Source organism: Nuphar pumila, chromosome 15, assembly GCF_984573655.1.
Source record: "Nuphar pumila chromosome 15, dmNupPumi1.hap1.1, whole genome shotgun sequence".
Taxonomy (NCBI): domain Eukaryota; kingdom Viridiplantae; phylum Streptophyta; class Magnoliopsida; order Nymphaeales; family Nymphaeaceae; genus Nuphar; species Nuphar pumila.
In genome coordinates, this window is record NC_143263.1 from 83,101,738 (window position 1) to 83,115,027 (window position 13,290).

The 13,290-nt window shown below is 33.8% G+C and overlaps 1 protein-coding gene across 3 annotated transcripts in view; it reads right to left on the reverse strand.

The window, feature by feature from the left end:
- Positions 1-13,290, reverse strand: part of LOC149815805 (SH3 domain-containing protein) — a 175,887-nt gene that overhangs the window by 130,863 nt on the left and 31,734 nt on the right. For all 3 annotated transcript variants that reach the window (XM_089989979.1, XM_089989980.1, XM_089989978.1), the window contains exons 6-7: positions 9,056-9,121; positions 8,306-8,406 (exon numbers count right to left, since the gene is read on the reverse strand). In XM_089989979.1, coding sequence (XP_089846105.1) covers positions 8,306-8,406; positions 9,056-9,121 — 167 coding nt within the window. The remainder of the gene's footprint in view (positions 1-8,305; positions 8,407-9,055; positions 9,122-13,290) is intronic.

Here is a 13,290-nt window from a genome sequence, read left to right on the forward strand (position 1 = left end):
GTCAAGGCCACAGGAGATGAGATCTTTACTACATGGATTTTTTGTCTATTCCTTCTAAGTCATTTTGTAACTATGTTCAAGAAAAGGATACTGAAAGTATTAAATTATATGTAATATCCTAGGCTAACTAGGAATTGTTTAAGTCTAGTTAGAATAGGATTAGTCTAGTTAGAATAACATTTTTATTTTTTTATTTTTTGTACCGATTTAGGCTTTTTGACTAGTCAATGTTTGACTTAGTAAAAAAGCAAGAGAGTCGTTGGATTCCCAACGGCTCTATTTAGAGTCGTTGGGAGCCCAACGACTCCCTCACCTACTTTCCTTCAATGCATTATAAATATGGGGCAAAGCCCCCTCACTTTGTATGAGTTTCAAGGGTGTTTTACCCATTCAATAAAAAAAAAATCTCTTTTGTATACCCTTTTTCAGGTATTTTTGTACGGACCCTTGTGGTTCTTGTGAGTGATCCTTCTTCGATATTTTGGTTGGAGCTATTTGAAGCTTTGTTTGTTGATGATCCAAGAACTCATCTTCTTACATGGTATCAAAGCTTGGTGATCAAGCTAAGTTTATTTTTGGTGCATCAGGAAACGTGTCATTCAAAATTTGAAAAAAAAGTGAAGTTCTTTTCAAAATCGTGATCGTGTGAAGAGCTTGGAGGACTCGTACTCATTATCGATGGTGGAGTACTTACTACTCTCTTCTCTTTTATCTCTTCTCCTTTTTCGATCTCTCTTCTCGCTTTATTTATTTTTCTCTCAAACCTTGTAAAATGGATGACAATTTCTGATCCCGGTAAATTCCTTTGGGTTCTTGACTCAAGTGTTTCTTTTCATATGACACCAAACATAGATATGTTATCTGAGTGTCATAACTCAAATGGGTAGAATGTATTTACCGTTGATGGAACATCTCTTGAAATCAAATCAATAGAAAATTTTGAAAATATTTACCAAAACTCAAAAAGATTTTGTATTCCGTAAATTAGATATATTCCTGCAGTTAACCTAAATCTTTAATCTGTCTCTCAATTATCTGACCATGGGTGTAATGTTTTCTTCTCTTCTCGTGATTGTCGAATGCAGAATCACCAGTCAAGGAAGCTTATTGGAAAAGGCCATAGAGAATGAGGCTTGTACTACATGGATTTGTTGGAAATACCCAAGAGTACATTATGTTGTAATGGCCAAAAAATGGACTTAGATCTATGGCACAAAAGACTTGGCCATCCTAGTATATCCAAGATCCATTTTTTTCAAACATGAACATTTTTTGTAATTTTGAAACTTTTACATGTGAAAAATGTATTCTTGAAGAAATGAAAAAATTATCTTTTCAAGAAAGAACTTTTGTCTCTTCACGACCACTTGAGCTAGTACATTCGGATGTATGGGGACCCGTACTTGTTATATCAAAAGGTGGTTTCATGTATTATGTAATTTTCGTAGATGACTTTATAAGACATACTTGAATTTATTTTCTTAAACATAAATCTGAAGTTTTCTCACATTTTCAAATATTTCATAATCTAGTTAAAAATCAATTTAAGAATGATATTTCAATTTTTTGCACTAATTCAGGAGGGAGTTTTTATCAAAAGAATTTAAATATTATTTGAACCTATACGGTATTACATATCAAAGATCACATCCCTATACTCCTCAACAAAATGATTTAGCCGAAAGAAAATATAGGCATATTATAGAAACAACAAGAACTTTACTCATTACACATCAAGTACCAAAAACTTTTTGGGCTGAAGCCACTCTAACTGCGGTTTATCTTATTAACAGGATAATATCTTATTCACTAAACAATATCTCTCCTGTTGAAAAAAAATTCAAGCAAATTCGAGATTATTCTAGGTTGAGAGTTTTTTGGTGCAAATGTTTTGGTTTTACAGATAAAATTGATAAATTCTCTCCTTGTGCCTTTTTAGGATATGCAAGTTACCAAATAGGCTATAGATGTTTTGACCTTAAAACTAAAAAATTATATATATCAAGGAATGTATCCGTCTTAGAAAAGGAAAGTTCTTTTAGTGAGAATCCTACAGAAATAGATAAGTATTCTTTTTTGTTGGACTTAGTTTCAAAGATTGATGAAGGTGATATTGATTAAAGTCAAGATGATCAAAATGATGTGATAAGTACAGAATCATTTAGTGATAATCAAGATTGTATTCAATATTCTAGGCTGAAAAATTTAGAAAAAACATGTGCTCTCGAAAAATATACTAAAGAACAGGAACAAATATCAACTAGAAAGTCATCTAGAATGTCAAAAGTTCTCGAAAAATTTGTGTCCTATGAGTCTTTTTCACCAAAGTATCAAGCCTACGTTGCCTTAATACACTCCTACGAAGAGCCTTCTAACTATGTTGCTGTAAAAGAACAATCTGAATGGGTCAAAGCTATGACAATAGAATTAAAAGCTTTAAAAAAAACAAATAATTGGACGATTCAAGATATTCCACCATGCAAAAAGCCTATAGGTTGTCGATGAGTGTACAAAGTTAAAACCAAGAGTGATGGCACTCTTGAGAAGTTTAAAGCCCGATTAGTTGCCAAAGGCTATTTCCAAGAATATGGAATAGACTATGAAGAGACTTTTGCCCCAGTCACTAGAATGACCACAGTAAGGATTTTAATAGCTCTTGCCTCTATAAAAAAATAGCATATATACCAAATGGATGTCAAGAACGCATTTCTCAATGGAAGCCTAGTTGAAGAAGTATACATGGACCCACCACATGGCATCAATATTTCCTAAATAAAAAACTATTCATTTAAATAAAGCGTTATATGGAATTAAGAAAGCCCCAAAAGCTTGGTATGATAAGTTTAGTCAAGTTATACTTAATTTTGGTTTTCAATCTTGTCTTACTGACACAGTTTTGTTTGTTAAGAATTCTGATGCAGGTATTATTATTATTCTCCTCTATGACGACATGATCATCACTCGAAGTGATAAACAGGGAGTTGACAATATTAAAAAGTTTCTCAAAACACACTTTGAAATGAGTGACTTGGGTTTTATAAAATTCTTTCTTGACATAGAAGTTGCTTATTCCCTTATAGGTTATTTGCTAACTCAATCTAAATTTGCTCTAGATATTGTTGACAGGTCTGGTATCTCAGATGGAAGACAGGTTGACACTCCCGAAGTTGTAAATATCAAAATAAAGATTGATGATGGAGAATCGATTGAAAATTCAATACCTTACAGACAACTTGTCGGGATACTGTCTTATCTCTCCATTACAAGACCTAATATTGCGCATGTCGTTCACACAGCAAGCCAATTTTAGGAAGCTACTACCACTGTCCATATGGGAGTTGTTTTACGCATTATTAGATATATTAAAACTTTCATTTTTTGAGGACTTTTCTTGTCTGCTTCTTCCTCCTTAGATTTAACTGGTTATACTGATGCGGATTAGGGAGGTGATCCCAATGATCGACACTCAACTACTGGTTTTTATGTGTTTTTAGGTGAATCTTTAATTTCTTGGATGTGCAAGAAGCAACAAAAAGTCTTTCTTTCGTCAATTGAATACAGAGTCATGTTTACAGCTACCATGGAAGTAGTCTGGCTAAGGCGATTGCTTTATGACATGCGTGTTGAGAGTGCATGAGCATCACGACTATATTGTGACAACAAAAGTTTTATTTATATTGTCAGCAACCGGACATTCCACAAACGAACCAAGCATATCGAGATGGATTGCCACTACGTACGAGAGAAATTTCTACATGGCACCATTGATCTTCCCTATGTCACTTCAGAATATCAACTAGTAGATTTCTTTACCAAACCTCTCGTTGCTCCTCGATTTAACTTTCTCTTGGACAAACTTTAAGTTATCCAACGGTAAGTTTGAGGGGGGAGTGTTAAATTATATGTAATATCCTAGGCTAACTAGGAATTTTTTAAGTTTAGTTAGAATAGGATTAGTCTAGTTAGAATAAGATTTTTATTTTTTATTTTTTGTACTGATTTAGGCTTTTTGACTAGTCAATGTTTGACTTAGTCAAAAAGCAAGAGACTCGTTAGACTCCCAACGACTCTATTTAGAGTCGTTGGGAGCCCAACGACTCCCTCTCCTACTTTCCTTCAACGCATTATAAATATGAGGCAAAGCCCCCTCACTTTGTATGACTTTCAAGGGTGTTTTACCCATTCAATAAATATATTTTTTTCTTCTCTTTTGTATACCCTTTTTTGGGTATTTTTGTATGAACCCTTGTGGTTCTTGTGAGTGATCCTTCTTCGGTATTTTGGTTTGAGCTATTTGAGAAGCTTCGTTTGGTGATGATCCAAGAATTCATCTTACAAAAATATGGCATAAGAGACTTGGACATCTTAGTTTTTTCAAAATGATTTTTCTCATTTATAGACCTATTGGAATAAAAGAGATATTATTTGTAAAGATTGCATCTTTCAGAAAAATAAAATCTATACCTTTTCCTCCTAGAACTTTTATTTTTAAACGACCGTTTGAGTTGGTATATTCAGATGTATGGAGACCCTCTCTGGTCATATCAAAGATTGGATATTCTTATTATGTTGTTTCCATTGATGACTTCACAAGATATGCATGGATGTAAATCCTTAATTAAAAATTGGATGTTTTCTCCTTCTTTGAATAATTCTACATGATAGTCAGAAATCAATTTCAAAATAATATCTCTATTCTCAGATCCAACTCAGGAGGAGAATATATGTCAAAAGAATTTAAAAATTATTTCAACAATTTGTCATCAAAGATCTTACCCTAGAACTCAACAAAATAGGTTGGCGGAAAGAAAACATCAACATATCATGAAAACTGCTAGAATTTTATTTATTTGCAAAATTATTCCTAAGAAATTTTGGGCCAAAGCCATTTTGACTTCAACATATTTAATAAATAGAATGCCTTCTTCCTAATTACAAAATATTTCTCCATTTGGAAAATTGTTCAAAATGACACCCGATTTCAAAAGATTACGTATTTTTTGGTGTAAGTGCTTTGTTCTCTCTCATAAAAATGATAAACTATCTTGAAAAGCAATTGAATATAACTTTATGGGATATGGTGTTGTTTCCATGTTAAAAACAACAAACTTTGTGTCCAAAGATGTGACTTTCTTGGAAAAAGAAAGTGGTTTTGATAAAGAAAGAAACAAAGTAGACTGCATTTTTGTTTGATCTCTTGCCAAGGCAAGATATTGATTCTCATGAACCAAATGATTGTGACTTAAATCATGATAATAAAATTTCTTTGGAAAATGATTAAGATAGTAATGTTTTGGAATTGTTTACTAATAATGATAATTTAGTTGAAAACCCCTCTCAAGATATTCAAGTTTATGCCTAGCGAAGTCAAGAAAACCAAACCAATGCTTATAAAAAAGATTTCTTTAGAAGAAACACTAGTCATGATTTATTTCTAGAAAATATTACTCTTAAAAAATCGGATAGAACCTCCATTCCACCAAATAGGTCTGTGTCCTACGAATCCTTCTCACCAAACTATAGAACATGTCTTCTAGTTATTCACTCCTATTATAAACCTTCTCACTATAATGAGGCTAAAGATTTTCCTTATTGGATTGAGGTTATGGACTTAGAACTAGAAGCCCTTTAAAAGACCCATACTTAGAAGATAGTGAATTTACCTTTAAAAAAAAAAGCTATAGGATGCAGATGGGTATTCAAAGTTAAAACCAAAAGTGATAGAACCCTAAAAAGATTCAAATCTAGGCTTAGTTGTCAAAGGATACTCCAAAAAATATGGAATCGACTATGAAGAAACCTTTGCACCTGTAGTTAAAATGACTAGTGTTAAAACCCTTGTAGTCGTTGCATCCACCCAAAATGGCCTATTTACCAACTAGATGTGAAAAATGTTTTTCTCAATGGTGATCATAGTGAGGAAATATACATGAATCCTCTGCAGGGACTTGATGTTGAAAAAGAAAAGTTTTAAAAACTAAGAAAAGAATTATATGGTCTTAAACAAGCCCCTAAGGCTTGGTATGATAGATTTAGTGTTGTTATGTTAAGTTTGGGTTTTCAATCTTGTTATAATGACCCTGTTATCTTTGTTAAGAAAACAGGTACAGATATTGTGATGTTATTGTTATATATTAACGATATGATAATTACAATGAGTGGTAAAAAGGGAGTCAGCGAAACTAAAATTGTTTTAAAGAAAAATTTTGATATGTCTGATCTGGGTTTCTTGAGATATTTTTTAGGTATTGAGGAAGCTTATTCTTTTAGAGGATACATTTTATAAAAGATGAAGTTCGCAGCTGACATTTGTGCTAAGTCTAGACTTTATGATGATAAGAAGGTGGAGACTCCTGAGAATGTCAAAGCAAAATTGAGGCTTCAAGATGAGACACGATCTCACACCTTATAAACAACTGATTAGATCTCTCACCTATCTATCAATTACTAGACCCGACATCGCCCATGTGGTTCATGTAGTCAATTAATTCCAGTAAGCCCCTACGATTGTGCACGAGTATTGTGTTGTGAATTATTAGATACATTAAGAACTTAATAAGCAAAGGGATTTTCTTATCCTCGTCATCCTCTTTAGATTTACTTGTATAATTATATTAATGTTAATTAGGAGAAAATTCCTAATGATAGAATCTCAACTACTAGTTTTTGTGTTTTCTTAGTAGATTCTCTAATATTATAGAGATGCAAGAAGTAACAAAAAGTATTGTTGTCCTCCACTAAAGTTGAATATCGAGCAATGGCCACGACAACAATGAAACTTGTGTAACTAAGAAGCCTTCTCAGAGATATAGGAGTAATTATCTCAAAACCCTTGAAGTTGTGTTGTGATAATAAGAATGTGATCTACATTACAATCAATCACACCTTCCACGAGCGAACCAAATACATTGAGATGGATTGCCAACATGTATGTGATGAATATCTCAGAGGGACTATTGAGTTGTCGTAAGTTACATCGAAGTACTAGCTTGCAGATTTTTTCACTAAAACTCTTTTTGCACCATGATTTATTTTTCTCCTTAACAAACTTTCGGTGATCATACTATAAGTTTGAGAAGAGGTGTTAAAATAGGTTATCTACATATATATATGTATACGAGTCTGTTATTTGTATTGCCCCTCAGGTGTATTTCTATCTTTTCACTTCATGTATTAAATATTTTTCATTAGGAACAATATTTTCTATTTTATTTTATTTTTGTCTTTTTTAGTCCTTTTTATATTTGAGCATGGGCTCCTCGGAGGCTATCCAATGACCGTTGGGAACTCCCAACGACTCTATTGGGAGCTCCCCAATAGAGCCCATGGCTATCCTTTTTGTATAAATAGGGGATGATCCCCTCTCTTGTATTCAATGCTTCTCTTAAGCATTTGTGACTAAATAAATATATTTTTGACATTATTGTGTTCTTCTCTTGACTCTTGTGAGTTGTGCATATGCACTTTTATGCGTTAGTATTTTTGTGTTGTCCATTATTGGACTTGTGATAGTGCTTGTGCACTTTGTATTTACCTTTCCGCATAGTTCCTTACAATTGTAATAACATGTATTTATACTAACGCTCATTATGATTCCTTAACTGTCCATACATTCGTTTACATATCCCAGAGGACAACAATGGGAGTCCCAAATAGTGTACAGAGTTAATGACAAATTCTGCTATTCTTTTAACTTGAAAGACCAAAAAGCCCTTGTGTTATACTATTTACTTCTCAAAATGCCCCCTCAAGTCTTACATTAGGTAGCATGTACACCTTACTCTTCAAATAATGGTGCAAAGATTTACTCGTGGGCCAGAACATGAAGTTTAAGCTCATTTAATGTCTACAGGAAAACAGACAGGTAAAAGAGCCTTCCGTGCATCAGGTAGCAGAAAGTAAAAATCACACCCCACATGGCAAAAAGCATGAAAGACTGTTAATGTACTAGCATTAATGAGAAAAATAGCATCCATAACCATACCAACTCACAAACAAAAGATAATGAACCATTTAAAAAGAACTCAGCCATGAATCTTGAACAGATTATTGCTCCAGTTTTACAACTCCCTCACATTTTCAATAGATTTTTCAAAATCAAGACATTCTAGAATTTCACGGCTAACTGGAGATTATCCAAAACCCAACGGCACAGACTTGAAATCTTAGCAACTAAATTAATTTTATGCAGAATTCATATTATTAAAGCAACTCCACCTTTTAGCTTCCACTAATGAAAATGATTTGAAAACAGATTTAATAGCACAGATACCTAAGTCTTGAAATAAAAAAAATAAAATAATACCCTTGAATAGCACGATGGAGGAACGCAGGATTTCCAGGATCCAGAGGAAGCCTTCTTAGTGCAGTAAGAGCAGCATATTGCAAATTACTTCGAATAACATACTGCAAAATAATTAAAAAAAAATAACTTCATTGTAAAACAGTGACTGAATGGCAGAGCAAGCTAATAGTATAGGTGACTAGTGTTCTGCCATTGACATTGTATTCTTTCCATATAAAGAATGAATATTGGGGTGCATAAAACATCATAAAGCACGCATTCACTTCTTAAATACAACATTTCTATATCAACAGTGTTCAGTCTTCTTCAAGAAAGAAATGATGCCCTTTTCTGACTAGGTGAATGGAGCAATGTATGTAGTGAAGAAAAATCCGACAGCTTCTAGCATTGCATGCATTTCCAATTCACAGTATATTAAAAATATATATAGGAAGTCCATTATGACATAAGCATAACCATTTCATAGAAAGCGCTATGTAACATTTTCTTCATTGCATCAAGTTTTTACTGTCAGATTTTTCACCAAACATTTTACTGCTGCCTGCTGTGAAAAGTTAAAACAGGTCCAGAGAAAAAGGTACCAGCTACCACTGAACAAATGGCAAACACTTTAAGTTATATTGATCTTAGACCAAGGACAAGATACGTGAGTGCAACTGCAAGAAAGAAAATCATAACAGGCAGAATTCTAATCCATAAACTGGTTACAGGATTTTTTGTGCGTGTGGTATGTATATATCAGCCACTTACCTCCTTATCTGCCCCTTGTCTCCCAAACATTCCTTTCTTACGTTTTTGCTTACCAGAATCAGCAACCTAACCATCACGAGCAGAGAATTAGGCATGAATAAAATGTACACAGGCATGTTGTGATACATATGATAGTCACAAACATTGGTCTTAGCTATATCACACAAAGCAAATCTCGCAATAATATAGGTTTTTTTGATAAATCTCAAGAGAATCTCGGGAAAGCCCTGCCCTTAAAAACTTTTCAGAATATAAAAAAAAAAAGCAAATCAGTAAGAAAAGAATACATTTAGATAATAATCTTTTTGTAGGAATGTATAATAAAATTATACAAATTATGAAATATAAAAAATATAAAAGAAAGAAGAAAAAACATTTAAAATGTAGAAAAGAAATATAAAAGTAAAGGTGACTAGAATATCATGATATTACCGTGATAATATCGATATGAATTTAATTTTGAAAATGTTACAATATTTGACCTTTTAAATTGTTTAAAAAATCTATAAATTTGATATTTTCAAAATACTAAAGTGTCTGTGACGGATGATACATATACACTCCTATGGTAGTACAAGGCCACGTAAGCATATAAGGGCATAAAAACAATGTATAGTCTATGTGTAATCAAGTTTGTGGAGTAGCAAATGCTCCAGTATACTGAGTTATGGAGAAATAAGAAAATGAATAACAGAAAATAAAAAATGAAAATTTGATACCATAGGTAATATATAAGCATGATGAAGATGGACTAGTGCTCCAGAGTAGAATGACTTGAGGAGATAACATGGAAGTTTATTGACTTGACATAAATTTTTCAGAAATTTGTTATCTGGTGATATGAACTATTAAATATTAATATCAGCCTAATAATCCAGCTTGCAGAGCAAAACAGAGAAAAGGACAGGCGTACTTGAAACAATAAGTTAACAAGCAGCAGTAACCTTAGATCCAAATACAACCATGCCCCCCCCCCCCACACACACACACATCGTGTACATGTGTGAATTTACAGAGGCTAAATAAGATATAAACCTTCCACACGTGTGTAGGGCTGGACATCAGGTCAGAATTGTCAGATACCCAGCCTGACTCAGGTTGGGCTCAGGCCCAAGTTTGAGGAAACCGCCAGAATAAAATTGGGTCGGGCTCGGGTTTGGGTCAGGCCCCATCTAGGGCCCTTATTATCGGAGTTTTTCAAAAAAAAAAAGTAAAACATAAAAAATGAAAACCCTAAGGTCCCAACCTCTCTTCCCATATAAAATGTAACAAAAGAAAAAACCCTAAGGATTCCTGACCCCACTTCACATTTTCATTTCCCCCTACTCCCTTTCAGCATCTAAGCATGGAGTGTTAAATTATGTAATCCATTTCATGTACTCCAATATATATTTTATATATATAAGGTAATACATATACATATATTATATATATGTATATGTATCTAATTATTATATATATAAAATATATATTTTTGTATTGATAGTCATAGGGGTAGTTTAGTCTTTTTATGCATATTCTTTTTTGTGAATATGCTTGTAATTCTTTTTTGTATTTTCTTTTTCTTTAAATTCCTTTTGTTTTTTATTTAAGTTGTACGTACCTTGGGAGGGGCCAACACACTAGTCGTTGGACCCCTCCAACGGTCACATTTGTGACTGTTGGAGGGGCTCCAACGACTATGTGTGGAGCCCCTTCCAAGGCCCTCTAATGCCCTATAAATAAGGCCCTTCATTCTTGTATTAAGTATGGCTTTGGGTCAAAGCCCAAGCATTCAATAAAGCTTTTCACTCTTTTAGTGCATTTGTGAGATTGATTTGTGCTTTTGTGCACAAGTGTTCTAAGTGTTCTTATTGTGCATGTGTGCAAGTATTTGTTATCAAGAATATTAAGGTCTTGATCATAGTATCTTGTTGAAGATACTTGCATATGGTATCAGAGTCTCGTTGAAAAAGGAGGATCGTGCGTTTCTTCATTTTTGAGTGCCTCAAAAACATGCCTTCAAGCTATTGGAGTTTGAAATAGATCATTTTCTTCGGGCAATTTTTTAGAAGCCTCTTTTGTTAAGAAAGACTTGAAAATCTTTTGAGGTACGTGTTGTTTTTTAACTTCTATCCTCTCTAATGGGCGAAAAGAACTCCAACTTCTTCCTTGGGTTTAAGCTTAATGGTTTAAACTATCATGTTTGGGCCGGTAATATGGAAGCCCATATTAAAGGAAAGGGGCTTTGGGGGTATGTTCAAGGTTCGATACCAAAACCCGAACCCAAAATTGCAATCATTGAAAAAGGGGATATTAAGATTCTTGAAGGGGAAGAAAGACAAAGGGCTCTTAAAGATTATTCAAGAAAGCATGATGAATGGAAGATGAAGAACTTCAAGATCTTGTCTTGGATTTTTTCATCCGTTGAAACCAAGATAAACGCCAACATCATTAAGTTCAAAAAAGCTTCTGAAGCTTAGTTATATCTTGAGAAAATGTATATAAGAGATTTGTCACACAAATACTATCTCCAAAAGAGGGCACTGACCCTCCAACAAAATGAGATGACTATTCGGGAATACTTTGCTGAATTATCTTCCATTTGAGACGAGCTAGCTATGCTTGAACCAAAATGGAGTGGAGAAGCTATCCAATTAAGACACAAACAACTAGAGGAAGATCGGTTCTTCAACTTTCTAAATGGACTTAGACCCGAATTTGAACAAATTTGGTCCTCCCTTCTCTCCACCTTCACATCTCTCTCAATTGAAGATGTAATCACTAAGCTAAGTGGTGAGGAGACCCGTATGGGGATTAGTAAGAGTAATCCTAGCATTCTTGCTACCTCTTCTACTCAAGAAGATTGTGAAGGGGTAAATGTCGTGTCAAGGTCGGAGAATAAAATGAAGGCCTACAAACCTCCTTATTTCAAGAATCAAGGTCAAGGAGGAAATGATCGATATGGCAAAAGAGACTATAGATTAAATTGTCATTTTTGTAAAGAACCGGGGCATATCAAAGCCATTTTCCCTAAATAGAAAAAATTACTTGCAATGGTTATGACATCCCAACCGAAGGAACGACCATCTTCATCAAATGGGTCTCTTTCTCTTCAACAAATCGTGGAAGCTTTACAACCTCTTCTCAAAGGAGGCATTTTCGGAGCCGCTATGTCAACTTTTTCACATCTCGGTAAGACATCTTGGCTTTTAGATTCCGGTGCATCTTTTCACATGACCCCAAGTGGTTGTTCTCTTTCCGATTTTTCTAAAAATACTCTTCCATCTTTTGTCTCAACGGCAGATGGAACACCTCTTGAAATTAAAGGAATAGGCAATTTTGAAAAACAAGATTTCTTTGTTCCAAAAATTCGTCTTATACCAAAACTAAATTTAAACTTACTTTCGGTCTCACAACTCTCGAACCATGGTTGTGATATAAAATTCTCTTCTAATAAATGTTGGATACAGGATCGTCGGTCCGGAAGGTTGATTGAGGAAGGCTCTAGGAGAGGAGACCTCTACTACGTTGGTTTTCTCCAAGTTCCCAAGAATCAATTTTGTAATGTTGTTCAAAACAAGGATATTCATGTATGGCATAAGAGATTGGGATATCCCAACATTGTTATAATCTCTTACTTGCCTTTTATTAAACATCTTTTTTCCTTTTTCTGTAATAAATGTATTCTTGGGAAGATGAAAAGTCTACCTTTTTCTCAAAGATCCATGTTTACGACAAAACCTTTTGAAATTGTTCATTCTGATGTATGGGGTCCGGCTCCTGTGATATCTAAAGGAGGATTCTCATATTATGTGATTTTCGTGGATGATTACACTAGGTTTTGTTGGATATACTTTCTTAAACATAAACATGAAGTTTTTTCAACATTTAAAACCTTTCATATGATGGTTTTAAATCAATTCAATGGAAGTTTAAAAATTCTTAGGTCCGACTCTGGAGGTGAATACCTTTCAAACGAATTCAAAAGTTATCTTGAATGTTTTGGTATTCTCCATCAAAAATCTTGTCTAAAAACCCCTTAACAAAATGGGTTAGCTGAACGAAAGCATAGGCATATCATTGAAATGACTAGAACCTTGCTCATTTCGCAAAATATTCCAAAGAAATTCTGGGCTGAGGCAGCTCTTACTTCAATTTATCTCATAAATAGACTTCCATCAAAAAATTTAAACAAGATTTTTCCATTTGAAAAATTATACGAGAAAGAACCTGATTATAGGAGGTTAAGGGTT